Source organism: Camelina sativa, chromosome 10 (assembly GCF_000633955.1).
Source record: "Camelina sativa cultivar DH55 chromosome 10, Cs, whole genome shotgun sequence".
NCBI classification, from domain to species: Eukaryota; Viridiplantae; Streptophyta; class Magnoliopsida; order Brassicales; family Brassicaceae; genus Camelina; species Camelina sativa.
The window spans coordinates 11,584,313-11,600,856 of NC_025694.1; the positions used below are offsets into that span (position 1 = coordinate 11,584,313).

A 16,544-nucleotide genomic window follows, 5' to 3' on the forward strand; every position below is an offset into this window, starting at 1 on the left:
TTTTTTTTTTTTTCTTGTGTCTTTTCTTCTTGTTCTTGTTATATCTCTTCTTCTAACCTCCTTTTAAGTCCCTGTGACTCTGTCACTATTATAAATATCAAGAACTCTGACATTTTCCCTCTATTCAAAAATTCTCCTCCCACAAAGAACACAAATCTCAAATCTCTCTTTATCCGAGATCTGAGAAGATGAAAACAAGACGTGGGAAACGTCCTGAGGTACACAAGATTAAGATTCTCTTCTCTGTTTTCTAGTATGTTTCTTTAATTCTCTAACCATGATCTTTTCGTTTTTTCTTTTTATGTTAAAAAAACAGAAGTTTTGGCCTTCGATTGTGATGAATAAGTGGTTGAACATAAAACCTAAAGTGTACGACTTCAGCGAAGACGAAATTGATACAGAGCCTGAGAGCGAAGACGATGGTAAGCCTTATCTTATTATTTATCTTGAAATTTTTGGTCAGATTTGGTATATAGTTTTTTTTTTTTTATCTTTATTTAATGTAAAATTTTGTTGGGTCCTATTTACAGTATGTTCGGTCAAAGACGTCCCTAATGTTCACTGTGCGACTGATGATGAAGATAGCCATATTAATAGTCGTCGAGGAAGCGAAGCTGATCACGGCAGTAATATTTCAGGCAAGTTTCTTGTTTTCATTTATAAAATTAAATCAAATAATATCGACTATTCAGAAATGAAAATAACAGACAAATTCTAATATTTTGTTTTTCTTGTTTTATTTTATTATTTTTTTGAAATCCTCTAGATAGTGGTGGTGGTGTGAGGAGTGGTTATCAGAGGAAACACCGGCGAGGCAAATCGGAGACTTTGAGAGCTCAATACATTAACACAAAGGATATCAAGTAAGGGTACTTCTGTAATTCCATCTCTTTTTATCCCGGTGAAAATATCTCTCAACTTTTACTTATGTACGTATGGTGAATTGTAGAGTGACGGTGGCTTCGTGGAACGTCGCCGGAAAACGTCCTTCCGATGAACTCGAGATTGATGATTGGCTCTCTACTGATAACCCTTCAGATATTTACATCATCGGGTAAGTTATAAAACTCACATAACTCTTATTTTATTTTATTGATTCTCAGAAACAGAGTAATTTTCCTCTGTTTTGATGAATTTTATAAGTCTTAACTGATGTAAAATTTATAATAGGTTTCAAGAAGTTGTTCCTTTAAACGCTGGGAACATTTTTGGAGCAGAAGACAGAGGTCCTATTCCGAAATGGGAATCGATAATACGTAGAACATTGAACAAATCCCATAAAGAATCAGTTTATGATCAACCACCAAGCTGCACCAACAACGTTCTTCATAGATCTCACAGTGCGCCGTCGTCTCCTATCTTAGCACAACAAGCAAACTCCATTATCGCTGATGTCATGGTGGAGAATCTCGTTGCCGACCACTCGCTTGACTTGGCTACAAACGAGTTCATCGATGCTGCAACGGCTTTACCGAGTCTTGAACCAGAGCGGAATCCTAACATGGACTGGCCGGAACTAGCTTTAGATGGCAACCCTCAGATAGTTGGATCAGAAGGGAAGCTAAGGAGGGTGTTTAGCAGCAACGCGATGCTAGGGTTTAAGCTACCGGAGAATCCAACAGGAGCTAGTAGGTTTGCTTCGGAAGCAAGACACTTGAAACGGTCACGGAGCTTTGAAACGTTAAAGTTGAGTTGGAATGATCTGATTCTAAAAGAAGAGAATGATAACAATTCCTCCTCTTCGTCCGAAGCGGAAGAAGCTGCGAAAACCCTGTCTGATGATTCATCAGACGGAGATTCGTCTTCCGATGATGACGAAGAGGAAGGCGACAAGATCAGAAATAGTTACGGATTGCCTGAAGATTTGGTGGAGGAGTGTCGGAAAGTGAAAGATAGTCAAAAGTACGTAAGGATAGTAAGTAAGCAGATGGTTGGGATCTATGTATCGGTTTGGATCCGACGNGACTGATGATGAAGATAGCCATATTAATAGTCGTCGAGGAAGCGAAGCTGATCACGGCAGTAATATTTCAGGCAAGTTTCTTGTTTTCATTTATAAAATTATATAAAATAATATCGACTATTCAGAAATGAAAATAACAGACGAATTCTAATATTTCGTTTTTCTGGTTTTATTTTATTATTTTTTTGAAATCCTCTAGATAGTGGTGGTGGTGTGAGGGGTGGTTACCAGAGGAAACACCGGCGAGGCAAATCGGAGACTTTGAGAGCTCAATACATTAACACAAAGGATATCAAGTAAGGCTATTTCTGTAATTACATCTCTTTTTATCCCGGTGAAAATATCTCTTGACTTTATTTATGTACGTATGGTGAATTGTAGAGTGACGGTGGCTTCGTGGAACGTCGCCGGAAAACGTCCTTCCGATGAACTCGAGATTGATGATTGGCTCTCTACTGATAACCCTTCAGATATTTACATCATCGGGTAAGTTATAAAACTCACATAACTCTTATTTTATTTTATTGATTCTCAGAAACAGAGTAATTTTCCTCTGTTTTGATGAATTTTATAAGTCTTAACTGATGTAAAATTTATAATAGGTTTCAAGAAGTTGTTCCTTTAAACGCTGGGAACATTTTTGGAGCAGAAGACAGAGGTCCTATTCCGAAATGGGAATCGATAATACGTAGAACATTGAACAAATCCCATAAAGAATCAGTTTATGATCAACCACCAAGCTGCACCAACAACGTTCTTCATAGATCTCACAGTGCGCCGTCGTCTCCTATCTTAGCACAACAAGCAAACTCCATTATCGCTGATGTCATGGTGGAGAATCTCGTTGCCGACCACTCGCTTGACTTGGCTACAAACGAGTTCATCGATGCTGCAACGGCTTTACCGAGTCTTGAACCAGAGCGGAATCCTAACATGGACTGGCCGGAACTAGCTTTAGATGGCAACCCTCAGATAGTTGGATCAGAAGGGAAGCTAAGGAGGGTGTTTAGCAGCAACGCGATGCTAGGGTTTAAGCTACCGGAGAATCCAACAGGAGCTAGTAGGTTTGCTTCGGAAGCAAGACACTTGAAACGGTCACGGAGCTTTGAAACGTTAAAGTTGAGTTGGAATGATCTGATTCTAAAAGAAGAGAATGATAACAATTCCTCCTCTTCGTCCGAAGCGGAAGAAGCTGCGAAAACCCTGTCTGATGATTCATCAGACGGAGATTCGTCTTCCGATGATGACGAAGAGGAAGGCGACAAGATCAGAAATAGTTACGGATTGCCTGAAGATTTGGTGGAGGAGTGTCGGAAAGTGAAAGATAGTCAAAAGTACGTAAGGATAGTAAGTAAGCAGATGGTTGGGATCTATGTATCGGTTTGGATCCGACGACGGTTAAGAAGACATGTCAACAACTTGAAAGTCTCACCGGTTGGAGTTGGCTTGATGGGTTACATGGGAAACAAGGTAAAACAAACCCCCCTAGCCCTATCTTCCTTCCCAAGTAATCCGTTATAAAAAAAGTACCTAGCACTTGCTTAATATATTTGATATGTTTCCAGGGGTCAGTGTCGATTAGCATGACATTATATCAATCACGAATGTGTTTTGTGTGTTCACACTTAACTTCCGGCCACAAAGACGGTGCTGAGCAACGACGTAATGCTGACGTCTACGAAATCATACGTCGGACTCGTTTCGCCTCGGTTCTTGACACCGATCAACCAAGAACGATTCCATGTCACGAGTAAGCAAAAAAACAAGATTACAAAACACAAAGCATTAAACGTTTTTTCTTTTACTAATTGGGTATTTATGTCGGAAATTTTCAACAGTCAAGTATTCTGGTTCGGAGATTTGAACTACCGACTTAATATGCCAGACGGTGAAGTAAGAAAGCTTGTGGCACAGAAACGATGGGATGAGCTCAAGAACAGTGATCAGGTTCGGTTTAGTTTGGATATTACTTTGTTAAGTTTGCCTTCATATTATAGTCTACTTTTTTAAGCTAATAACACAAAACATTCAATTTAACTTAACAGTTGATAAGAGAATTAAGGAGAGGGCATGTTTTTGATGGATGGAGAGAAGGAGCGATTAAATTCCCTCCGACCTACAAATACGAATTCGATTCGGATCGTTACGCCGGAGAAAACTTGAGAGAAGGAGAGAAGAAGAGAGCTCCTGCATGGTAAGTGACTAAAAACAAATTAGAACATTTTTTAATGGTTACAAAACTTTGTGATTCTTAAAGAGTTTGGTCTGTGTGTGGTATTACCAGGTGTGATAGAATATTATGGCTAGGAAAAGGAATAAGACAAGAGTGTNAAAACAAGATTACAAAACACAAAGCATTAAACGTTTTTTCTTTTACTAATTGGGTATTTATGTCGGAAATTTTCAACAGTCAAGTATTCTGGTTCGGAGATTTGAACTACCGACTTAATATGCCAGACGGTGAAGTAAGAAAGCTTGTGGCACAGAAACGATGGGATGAGCTCAAGAACAGTGATCAGGTTCGGTTTAGTTTGGATATTACTTTGTTAAGTTTGCCTTCATATTATAGTCTACTTTTTTAAGCTAATAACACAAAACATTCAATTTAACTTAACAGTTGATAAGAGAATTAAGGAGAGGGCATGTTTTTGATGGATGGAGAGAAGGAGCGATTAAATTCCCTCCGACCTACAAATACGAATTCGATTCGGATCGTTACGCCGGAGAAAACTTGAGAGAAGGAGAGAAGAAGAGAGCTCCTGCATGGTAAGTGACTAAAAACAAATTAGAACATTTTTTAATGGTTACAAAACTTTGTGATTCTTAAAGAGTTTGGTCTGTGTGTGGTATTACCAGGTGTGATAGAATATTATGGCTAGGAAAAGGAATAAGACAAGAGTGTTACAAGAGATCAGAGATAAGGATGTCCGATCACCGGCCAGTGACTTCGATATTTAACGTCGGAGTTGAAGTTTTTGATCACCGGAAACTTCAAAGAGCTCTTCACGTTAATAACGCCGCTGCTTCTGCTGTTCACCCTGAACCTTCTTTTTGAGTCTAGGTGTCTTTGCAAAAATATTAATAGTTTTCTACACTAATTTGTGTGATTTATTTTTTATTACATTGGAATAATTTATTTGTGGGGTTTTGATTTTTTGTTCTTGTTATGTAAAATCTAACCAAAAGTCTTTTACGTACAGTTTTACTTGTCTATGTATACGAGCCTTTTCATGGTTTAATATTTTTCTTTTTTCAAAAAATTGTATAACGATACTTATATTTAGTTGATCCAGCTCTGAAAAAACCATTTGACATTTACAATTTTATATAACAAATGCTCAAGAGAAATATATAACAAGATTTAGTTGATCCAACGTGGAATGTGGACGTGTTCTTATAGAGATGACAAGATTTCGTTAGGAAGATTCAGACTCTTGGTCGAGTAATTCACCTTATGGTGTGGTGTTGTTCATGACTTGTCTACAGTTTCAGAAAGTAGTTTTAAGCATCAGAATCCGTTTTAGACCTCTATGGAGATGATTGCTCTGACTAATAGCCTAGGAAATATGTAAATATTCTATAAAGCCTAGATTTACTAGGATTTACTCTTATCACGTATAGGCAACATTGCCGTTTCCCCTAGTGTTCCCTATTTGTTATGTTGTTTATGTCCAGAAAGTGATTGTGGAGTTAGTAATTGTTGGTTGGAGTGTTATGAGCTGGTGTTGAAACAGCGTTTACCTCCAACTTTTTCTACAAAGACCTAGCCGACCGAGACTATATATATATATGATGATGAAGTGTTTGCACTGAATGCAACACATGAGCTACTGCTAAACCAGAGTTTTGCTTCAAGACTTCATGCACAAATAGAACCGAGATCGTGGCTCTAGTTTCTATTGGAATATGAGTAGTATTATTGGTTTACTTTGGTTATTGTATTTGGTTTAGTTTATTATTTTACGATTGAGAAGTAATAACAGAATTATCTTATGGAAACTGAGCAAAGTTGAGAATAGAGGGAAACCCTAATCATTAGCCGAGAAAAGTTGAGAAATCTCGTGACGATGAGTGAAGAAGACGACTATGAGAAGCAAGAAGAAGACGACTATGAGAAGAAAGAAGAAGAAGAGGCTGAGAAGCGCAGGAGGTTTTGGGCTCGCGTGGGGGAATCCGAGGTAATAATTCTTTCATCTTCTTAATTATCTTTTAGGTTGATTTAAAAACTCTGTTTTTGACCGGGAAGATCCGATCAGCGAAACCCTAAACTGGTTTGATTTTGTCTGATAATACTTAAAAGGGGTTCGATGTTGAGCATTTGATGAAAACAAAACCAGAATGGTGTATGCTCGATTATAACAATTCTAATTTCTATGGTGAAGTCTTCCTTTATGCTAAGTTGGGGATCCTTGAATACAACATTTTACAGGGTGAAAATTCTGATTTCTCCCATCCTGATCTCGTAAATATATACACAATATCATTTTTTTTTTTTTAATTTTTTTTTTCTTTGTAATCAAATGATTTCAAGGGACGAATTTGCAGCTCTCTTACATAGAGAAGTGCAATACAGAAACCAACTATGCATTCTCCGTTTATTCTATAACTTTGGTTGCAAAAGATCCAGCTGCAGGTGGTTCCCTTGTAACTTTTCAGACCAAGGTTTGTGAAGAAAGCCGCTATAAAATCAAGACCCTGACGGTCACAACTGCAAGACTTAAGTTAGAACCACAAAGTAAAGTGTTGACACATTTTATATCATCAGAGAGTAATAGTATATAAGGTGCATTACTTTATACACTTCTACTGGAAAAGTAGTGTTGACACATTTTATATCATCAGAGAGTAACAGAATATAGGGTGCATTACTTTATATACTTCTACTGGTTCCTCTCATATTCTTGCACCATTTAGACCCTCTAGGTTCCCGTAATAATCTCATCATGTGTGTGCTTAATTAATGTAGTGGCTAACCCCGAGCATCATGGATCTGTAAACGATTGCGCCCAATTTAGATTGCCTGATGAGTGGCCGTCATCAGAGGATGCTTTCAGTGATAAAAAAACAATACTATGTGGTAATTAAGATATGGCAATTTCGCTTTTGCTTTTTTTGCACATGACACATACAGTTCAAAAATGTAACTGTGATTTGTTTGCTTTTACAGCTGAAGAAGTCGGAGCTACGAATATATGACTGGATTCGTCTGTACATGGAACTTGCATTCCTCCATGCATATGAATATCTTACAAATGTAACAACCTTTTTCCTTTTCAATGACACCTCCATCAGTAGCTCTCTGTTGTTAATAAATAATAACACTGTTTTGTTTTTTTTTTAACTCTTGTCGCAGCCTAATCTGTCAAAACTGGTTATTATGAAGGCAGTGGTAGAAACTGAGGAAAATTTGAAGCCGCCAAGTGAACGACTCAATGCCAGAAATGCTGTTTTCTACATATGGTACAGGTACTACCCGAATAAGGGTCGGGCTCCTAATAAGAGTCATGGTCACAAGCCTCCCCGTGATCGTGTCGCTATAGTTAAAAAAACCATGGAAAAGGGACGCCTCACACTCCAGTTTGATGTTCGGTTTGCAAAAAGTCTTCTGTAAGCTATCTAGTCCAACTCTTATGAGTCTTGTAATACTTTATAAGACTAGCTATATCCATTTGGACATATTGTGGTTTATATATGGTTATTCTCGTCTCTTCCAAATGTTTTTACTAAGAGTTCTTGGCTTTGGTGTATGTGGAATATTTGAGAAAGTCACACTTGACTGTTTCAAATTTCAACTGTTTTACATCCACAAATTTCTTAGTTTTGGTTTTTGAAAGAAAACCGAGCTAAAAAGCAGAGTCTACTAGTTTGATTGTCTTTGAACTCTTTACAAACAACTTCACTTTATGATCCAAGTAAAACTGTTTAATACATAAATTTAGATGATCCAAGTCGGAAACCCATATTTGACATGTAAATAACTAATAAATTATACATATAAACCTAAATTATACTGTATATGGGATTTCCCCATTTTCTCCCTCGATCGAGATATTCTCTGTTTTGCTCGAAACGATTGATTGAATTATCAAAAATTTGTAACGCGAAGCGCAAAAAATAAAGTGGAATTAAATGCAGGGAGTATTTAGATTGATATTAGATTATCAAATTTTTTTATGGTTTACGTGATCGGACTAATAAAATGAAGTATCCAGGCTCCGTTTAGCAAAAACCCAATTGATAATTAATATATAATATTTTTATAATTAACTACTTAATATGATATGCAAAATTCTGATAAAAATTCTATAAAAAATTTGAAACAGGGTTATCTAAAACTGTTGCTCAAATAAAATAATTCAAAATCTGTTGACTATTTGACAGAAGACATGTGAAAGAAATGAATTGAAAAAAACGAAGGAGTAGTAAAAAAAGACGCGGATATATCATGTATACCGCGTTGTAAGTTCAGTTGACTTGCGTCATTATATATTTCTCGCTGTCAAATACTTTGACATTGGGTTTGTTCGTTTGGTTGACGCAGGCGACTGCGGCAGCAGCAACGGCTGCGTTTACGTTTTTAACCGCTGAATCAAAACAATGTTTAAAAATGTTAAACGCAGGTCGTAGCGTTTGCCGCAGCGTCTTGACGCAGGTACCTGCGGCAATCAAACGAACAAACATATTAGCGTAAAATGTTTAATTACAATTTATATGGTTTAAAACAGTACAAATTTAAAAATTTTAATTTGAACTTTATCAGTAGCCAAAAGAAAAATAAAAGTGAATAAATATTTAACAGTGCAAATTTTTGTCTTTAAAATCTGGAACATAAATTTAATGGTTTATTTTTCTAATGCAAAAAAATGAGAAAAATGCCCGTTTTTTAAATTAATTCCAATGGTTCCAATTTAAATAAGAAAAGGTTACTTTCCATGAAATTAGTTCCAATTTCTCAAAACTATGTACCAATATTATCTGCAGAACAATTAAGGAAGGAAATATATTCATGCTTTGGGAAATCAATCAACTTGAACCAAAACCATAGTTGTTGATGAAGAATTGGAAAATCTCACATCTTATGTTGCCGAGAATATGAGATCCTCTGAGGGTGAAAAAAAAAAAATGCTTACCATTAAAAGTATTATTGAATAACACTCTCTAAACTTATACAAGATTGGGAAATAAGTGGAAATTTGCAAATTAAACAACATAAAAGACCTCTATAGGATGATGTTAAATCAACCGGTTGCAACACAATACTAAATAATAACAAGGATTACATGTTTTTGGGAAGTTGTTGAAAATACACCAAGCTAGGAGTTGTTTGTAGAGAATTAGAAGAGGACATCAGACTCTGCTCGAAATCATAGATCTCACGGTTTTTATATTTCTAGTTTCTTAACTGAATACAAATGTGTCTTTATATCTACTTTTTTTACTTTTTGGTTTGTAGAAAACTGTTGGACATATGGAGTTGTTTAGTGCTTGGAGATGGATCAATAAAAAAAGATGACTAATTTCGATATTCTACATTCATATTCAAGATTGGTAAAAACTAGAAGTGAAATACCTTCTATGATCTTTACCTTTTTGTTTAGTTGCTTACATACATGTGTGTGTTTAACTAAAGAAGATGAGAAATTCCGAACTTTTAGCTCAAAATATCTCACTTTTTATTGTGATGAGAAGGAGCGGTCCAAAGAAGCAGCTAAGAGTGAAAAAAATAATGACCACCACTATTATGGGTACTCGACAGCTACAACTCTTAGGTTCAGGCTGAAAAATGGAGTTTCAGAGGAGGATCCTAGAGATGCCAAGATCGATTTTGATTGCATTAGAGATGTTCCTGAATGAAATCCTCCAAAACAAAACTATACCAAATTGGGAAACAAGTGGAAGTTTGGACATCAAACTATATCAAAGACCTCTACAGGATGCTCTCATAAAAACTAGAAGTGAACATATCTAGTACAAACTATAAGTTGTATAAAATGCTAGTGTCCACCGATGGTGAAAAATCTACACTTTCTTTTGTATAATCCACTTGGTCTTTGTGTAGTAGCATAAACGAAATGCGTTTAATAGTAACTTTTAAACTAAAATTATTCGGACATGATCAATTACAAAGGATGTTGTCAATACAAAAGAATTATGATTATGTTGACCACTAGTTTGACATATCAACATCAAATCCACTGCATCAAAGTCAATACTTTACAATACTATGATTAAGTCAATAATAAATAATTGATTGAGAAGTACTGTACCTTCATAAATCTTACAATAAATTTTTTTTTTCATGAAATATTATTTGTTATAAAAAGATATGGGCTGTGGAGGCCCAATATAGACCCATATCATATGAACAGAATGTCTATTGGAAATCTAATCGACGAACTATAAACCTTTTAAAAAAACATCATAATGGTAAAAAAAAAAAGCATCATTAGCCGCTTGATTCAGAAGTGCAAATTAGTTTTGCTAAATGGACGATTACGTCATGGAGAAGCTGGTGTTTTGGACTCGATTCGGTGAATCTGATGTAATTCTCCATCTTCTTTGGACCATAAGCCTAATCCTAACCTTACGTACTCTAGTTATTCGTGTTCTATTATTGTTTTTGATAAAACTCTGTTTTAAGAATTCGATAATTAGTCTTTGACTGGGATAATGGAAACCACTAACTTAATTTTCATTAATCTCAGGGGTTCGATGTTGAGCATTTGATGGACACAAAACCATCATCATGTTTTCTGGATTCGTGCAAGTTTGAAGATAATGATGAATACCCTACCAAAATCGTCCTTAATGCTAGGTTGGGTATCCATAAGTACAATATGCTACAGGTGACAAAAACTAGTCTCCTCTTGTTTTTTTTAATATTCTTCTTGCATTCGAGAGTGATGATTCCCTTATCCAGTTCTTGTTGATGACTTAATGTCAGGGGACTAACTTGCAACTCAGTTCCATAGAGAAATTCAATAGACGATATAGCGTTGTATATTCCGGTTACTATATAACTCTGGTTGCTAAAGATCCAGCTTCAGGCGGTTCCCTTGTAACTTTTCAAACGAGGGTTCTTGAAGAAGGCTTTGACATCAAGCAACTGACTTGTACTATTGCTCGACCTAAGTACGGACCACGAGGTAAAAGTGTTGTCGTTGACAGATTATTACATCATAGGGCTGGTCGAATATCTTGCATTGTTTTGATTGATACTATTACTAGCTAGCTCCTCCTATCATACTTACCATTTAGACCCCTTGTAATCCCGTATGTGTTTATTATGTCTTCTCCCTACTTATTATGTCCGTTGATGATTGCTACCAACTTGGATTGCCTGACGAGTGGCCGTCGGAGAATGTTTTCAATGATAAAAAACGATATTACGTGGTAAGATTGGCAGTTTCACTTTTACCCCTTTTGGCCATGATCACTGTCCAGTAGTATATATGTTTGCTTTTTTGTTTTACAGATGAAGAAATCAGAGCTACGAAAATATGGTTGGGTTCGTCTATACATGGAACTTGCATTCTTCAACGCCAATATGAAACTTAAACATGTACGTACGACTTTTTTTATTTCCGTTCTTCCGTTTTCAGTGGCACTCCACCTAGTGGCTCTCTCTGTTGATAATGGTGTTTGTTTTGAACTCTTGTTGCAGCTTAATCTGTCGAAATTGGTGATTATGAAGGTAGCGGTAGGAACTGAGGAAAACGTGGAAACGCCAAGTGAGAGACTCAAGGCCAGAAATGCAGTTTTCTACATAAGGTACAGGTACCACCCGAATAAGGGTCTGGCTCCTAAGGCTCATGGTCACAAGCCTCCCCGTGATCGCGTGGCTATAGTGAAAAGAACCATTGACAAGAATACCGGATCCCTCACTCTCCAGTTCGATGGCAGGCTTTCAAAAACTCTTCTGTAATCGAGTCCTACTTTAGCTTCTAAACTCTAATTATGAAGCTTGTAGATCCATTTGATAATATAAATGTGGATCACATAATAAGCTCTCAACAAAACTTTGTAGTTCATATTTACTCCCTTGCCTTCCAACAAAACTCGCATATATAACTATTTTATCTGTTTGTTTCTTTGTGTTGATGGCGTAATGTGATCATCCTGTGGTCTTCAAATTGCACGATCAATTTCGAACTAAAACAATGCAAAATAAAACCTCTGATCATATACAACAACTAAAACCTTGAATTTTTTTGGCATGTTTGTGGCTAAGAGCTTACTCATGGTTAAAATCTTGGGTGCAAATGGATGACTTAAATTAATAGGTTGAATAAGTTGAATGATCATTCAGCCAATTTTTTACCATTTGAGATAAATAAGTTGGAAAACTTATTCAACTTATTCAACCAAAAAAGCTGGAGAAATGAACAAATTATAAAGGAAATTTGGTCAACTCTTTCGTTTCCTATTTAGTGAATGAATGAGTTGAATGCTGTTCAACCAATTTTGTTCAACTCATATTTTTTGTTCAATCAATTGATTTTTTTTCTTTAGGGTATTTTGGTTTAGTTTACATTGTAATCCGGTTTAGATCGGGATTTCGATGGAAAACGTTCGTTAACAGGGCGCTCCAAATTGTTTAGGCATGGGTCCCCAAATTTTAATTATTCTTTTTTGCATAAGAGCTCCCAAATTTTTATAACTTTTAACATTTGTTCTCACTGTATTACGAATTTAAATCATTTTAGAAATTTTTGGTTGAGTTAATCATTCTTGTTTGTTTAATAATTCGGTAATTTTGCAAAATTCAGTCAACTTCTTTAACAAAATTCTCACATATTATCTAATCAAAAATCCATATCCAAATTACTTAACGTTCCAAAAAGAAAACAACATTTTCAAAATCCAGAAGAGCCGGAAATTGTTACCTCTGTTTTGTTTCCAAACTCTGTAGCTTTTGTTTGGGGTTAAAATTTTGACTGTCTTTTTAAAAAAAAAAAGTATTCCTGCCTCTTCATCTTCTTCTTTACATAGACCAAAAGCCAAAAACCCAAATCAAAATCCTAACTCACTCCGAGGGAGAGAGGGCACAGAATCTTCTCTCTAATTCGCCGGCTTATTTTGTTTCTTTTGATGTGAGATAGAGAGAGAGAGAGAGAGAGAGAGAGAGAGAGAGAGAGAGAGAGAGAGAGAGAGAGAGAGAGAGAGAGAGAGAGAGAGAGAGAGAGAGAGAGAGAGAGAGAGAGAGAGAGAGAGAGAGAGAGAGAGAGAGAGAGAGAGAGAGAGAGAGAGAGAGAGAGAGAGAGAGAGAGAGAGAGAGAGAGAGAGAGAGAGAGAGAGAGAGAGAGAGAGAGAGAGAGAGAGAGAGAGAGAGAGAGAGAGAGAGAGAGAGAGAGAGAGAGAGAGAGAGAGAGAGAGAGAGAGAGAGAGAGAGAGAGAGAGAGAGAGAGAGAGAGAGAGAGAGAGAGAGAGAGAGAGAGAGAGAGAGAGAGAGAGAGAGAGAGAGAGAGAGAGAGAGAGAGAGAGAGAGAGAGAGAGAGAGAGAGAGAGAGAGAGAGAGAGAGAGAGAGAGAGAGAGAGAATGGGTTGTTTGCATTCGAAAACTGCTCATCTTCCTTCTCCTGATGATCCATCAGTTCCAAACAAACCAGAATCAGGTTTGCTCTTCAAGTTTTCTATCTATCATAATGTTTTTTTTTTTCACCCTGTTGTTGATAGGTGTGTATAGATTTGATTCTTCCTTAAGACAAATCATGTTTGATTCCTTGGTGGGTTTATGGTTGATTAGGTTTAGAACAGAAAAACAAGTGGAAAGATTAAACCTTTCAAGTTGATGCCTTTTTGTTGTCTCTAGGATTCTGTTATGTGAGTGTGAGGTGAGCTTTTCTTGTGTTGCAGTTAATGAGGACCAAGTAGATCAGGAGAGTCAAGTTCCAGTTTTCAAAGAGTTTGATCTAAGTGAATTGAAGAAGGTAACGAACGGGTTTAGTCCCAGCTGCATTGTATCTGAAGGTGGAGAGAGAGCTCTCAATGTGGTTTACAGAGGAAAGCTTGAAGGCAATCGTCTCGTCGCCATCAAGCGATTCTCTAGACAGGCCTGGCCTGATGCTCAGCACTTTGTGGTAAGAATCTTTGAAATTCAATATTGAGATTCTTATTTTTATGTCCATTGATTAATTGCTCAGCACTCAGCAGTGACTAGTCAAAGGATTGAAATGGTTTGTTTAGTTGTAGAAAAGAATAAGATATTAGTTAATGTCTATCTTGACCAGAGAATCTGCTAATCTCTGTCTGGTAGCTGTTGATATGAAGATAAAGTAGGTAACTTTAGGTTGCAAAAGCTACTTTATCCCAGGATTCTGACTATATTTTATAGACTATTCTGACCCTTAGATTCTCTCTTTTAGCTTTTTGTTGTTGCACATAGCTTATTAAAGGTATAGTCTTTAAGGGTCATTATTTGAATGAGATAACAAAGATGCTTTGGAACTTTCTTTCGTCTGTTCTCTTGTCTGATAACAAATTATGGAATAACTTGGTTTGGTGTTGACCAATGTTTGACTTGTGAATCAGGCGGAGGCGACTGGTGTTGGTAAACTTAGATTCAACAGATTGGTTAATCTGATTGGTTGTTGTGCTGAAGGGGATGAGAGATTGTTGGTAGCTGAGTATATGCCTAATGATACACTCTCAAAGCATCTTTTTCACTGTAAAAGTTCCTTTAATCTTTTGTCTTAGTGTACTTCCTTTTTGATCATCTCTATTCTCTAGAGACTTGATGCTCTCTGTTTCGTGTTCCATTTCGTGTAGGGGAAAAACAGCCATTTCCTTGGGAAATGCGTGTTCGAGTTGCAGATTTTATCGCACAAGCACTTGATTACTGCAACATCGAAAACCGAAAGCTTTATTATGATTTAAATGCATACAGAATCCTGTTTGACGAGGAAGGTGATCCTCGTCTATCAACTTTTGGTCTTATGAAGAATAGTAGAGACGGCACAAGCTTCAGTACCAACTTAGCTTATACGCCACCCGAGTTTCTACGAACAGGTAATAAAACTTACTTCAAGAACATCTATAATCATAGCTTTCTTTTGTTTCTGATTTTGTTGAATCTAAAGAGAGTTCTTTCTCTTTTTGCAGGTAGAGTCATTCCTGAAAGTGTAATATACAGTTATGGAACTATTCTTATAGATCTTTTGAGTGGCAAACACATTCCACCGAGTCATGTAATGTCCTTGCAACTTTTGTAATTTCATTTCACTCTATTTAGTTTTTGTCAATCTGAAATAAGTGATGAGTGTTCAATACCAGGCTCTTGACATAATAAGAGGGAAAAACGTGTTGCTACTTATGGATTCATCACTTGAAGGGCAATATGAAAACGAAGACGCAACTAAACTTGTTGATCTTGCTTCAAAATGTCTTCAGTCTGAGGCAAAAGATCGTCCTGATACCAAATATCTTCTCTCTTCAGTGCCACCACTACAAAAGCAGAAAGAGGTTTCAAGAATCAAATAACAGTACTCAATTTCTTTTCGTAGCAGATTAGTAAGTTTTGTTTCGTATTGTTTGTGTGTTAGGTTGCTTCTCATGTCTTGATGGGTTTGCCTAAGAATAGAGTTATACTACCAACTCTGCTTTCTCCTCTTGGAAAGGCTTGTTCCAGAATGGATCTTGCGGCTGTTCATGAGATTTTGCTTAAAGCTGGTTACAGAGACGATGAAGGAGCGGAGAACGAGGTACCATACAATCTTTACCGAGTTTTTAGTTAACTGGTTTCCATGTCCGTCCTTATTCTCTCTGATCTGTCCGAATCTGCTTCCACAGCTTTCATTTCAAGAATGGACACAACCAGTGCAGGAGATGCTCAACACAAAGAAATTTGGAGACGTTGCTTTCAGAGATAAGGACTTCAAGAACGCTATTGAATGTTACTCGAAGGTAATACTAATCAAAACAAACAAACAGCAAAAGTCCAGTGGTTGATTTATGCATTTATCTATATAACTCTTGTAAAAAACTGTACTGTTACCAGTTGGTGGTGATGATGTCTGTTCCATCTGCGACGGTTTTCGCAAGACGGGCATGCTCCTACTTAATGACGGATCAACATGAACTTGCGCTGAGAGACGCAATGCAAGCTCAAGTTTGCATACCGGAGTGGCCTACTGCGTTTTATCTGCAAGCTTTAGCTCTTTCAAAGCTTGGAATGGAGACGGATGCTAATGATATGCTTAACGATGGTGCTGCGTTTGAAGCTAAGCGACAACAACAGAACAGTTGGCGTTGTTAAAAGGGAAGAAACAGAGAGAAAAAATGAAAGTTCCAAATATTTTTATGGGTCCTTTCTAGAAACTGAATCTATTTTGTGTTCATTTGATTTGAATGGGTATAATAAGCTAGAGACACATTTATATCTAATATGTTATTTTAAATCGTTTTCTGCCATTTTGTATAGCTGGTAAAACAAAAAAATGTTGTAGAGCTTTTCGAAAAGTTTCACATATGACTAGACAACCAAAACCTGCTAACCAAGCGTCAATTAAATTATCAATTCACAATCTGCATTAATTAACTCACTAAGAATACACAAAGTTGCTTAATCTATTCTTAACAGGAA

The 16,544-nt window shown here is 36.7% G+C and overlaps 2 protein-coding genes and 2 pseudogenes across 4 annotated transcripts in view; all 4 read left to right on the forward strand.

Moving 5' to 3' along the window:
* Window positions 1-5,162, forward strand: part of LOC104718522 (type I inositol polyphosphate 5-phosphatase 2) — a 6,235-nt gene extending 1,073 nt beyond the window's left edge. Inside the window, exons 1-10 of one of the 2 annotated variants that reach the window (XM_010436286.1) lie at window positions 8-218; window positions 317-422; window positions 531-638; window positions 2,163-2,259; window positions 2,345-2,449; window positions 2,566-3,433; window positions 3,529-3,713; window positions 3,802-3,910; window positions 4,009-4,157; window positions 4,820-5,162. In XM_010436286.1, coding sequence (XP_010434588.1) covers window positions 189-218; window positions 317-422; window positions 531-638; window positions 2,163-2,259; window positions 2,345-2,449; window positions 2,566-3,433; window positions 3,529-3,713; window positions 3,802-3,910; window positions 4,009-4,157; window positions 4,820-5,018 — 1,956 coding nt within the window. In that variant the 5' untranslated portion in view covers window positions 8-188 and the 3' untranslated portion in view covers window positions 5,019-5,162. Of the gene's footprint in view, window positions 1-7; window positions 219-316; window positions 423-530; window positions 639-1,977; window positions 2,035-2,162; window positions 2,260-2,344; window positions 2,450-2,565; window positions 3,434-3,528; window positions 3,714-3,801; window positions 3,911-4,008; window positions 4,158-4,819 lie in introns of those variants that run through there. The other variant, XM_010436285.2, reaches the window with a different exon arrangement.
* Window positions 5,997-7,574, forward strand: LOC104720267 (annotated as a pseudogene).
* LOC104720268 lies at window positions 10,449-11,888 on the forward strand (annotated as a pseudogene).
* On the forward strand, window positions 13,463-16,433 carry LOC104718525 (probable serine/threonine-protein kinase At4g35230). 2 transcript variants are annotated; one of them, XM_019230601.1, is made up of 9 exons: window positions 13,463-13,578; window positions 13,820-14,043; window positions 14,495-14,630; window positions 14,732-14,971; window positions 15,065-15,150; window positions 15,236-15,424; window positions 15,505-15,663; window positions 15,752-15,865; window positions 15,960-16,433. In XM_019230601.1, exons 1-9 carry the CDS (start codon window positions 13,503-13,505, stop codon window positions 16,215-16,217), a joined length of 1,482 nt encoding a protein of 493 aa, XP_019086146.1. In that variant the 5' UTR covers window positions 13,463-13,502; the 3' UTR covers window positions 16,218-16,433. The 2 variants fall into 2 exon arrangements, with proteins under 2 accessions (XP_019086146.1, XP_019086145.1); XM_019230600.1 differs by having other exon boundaries at window positions 14,732-15,150.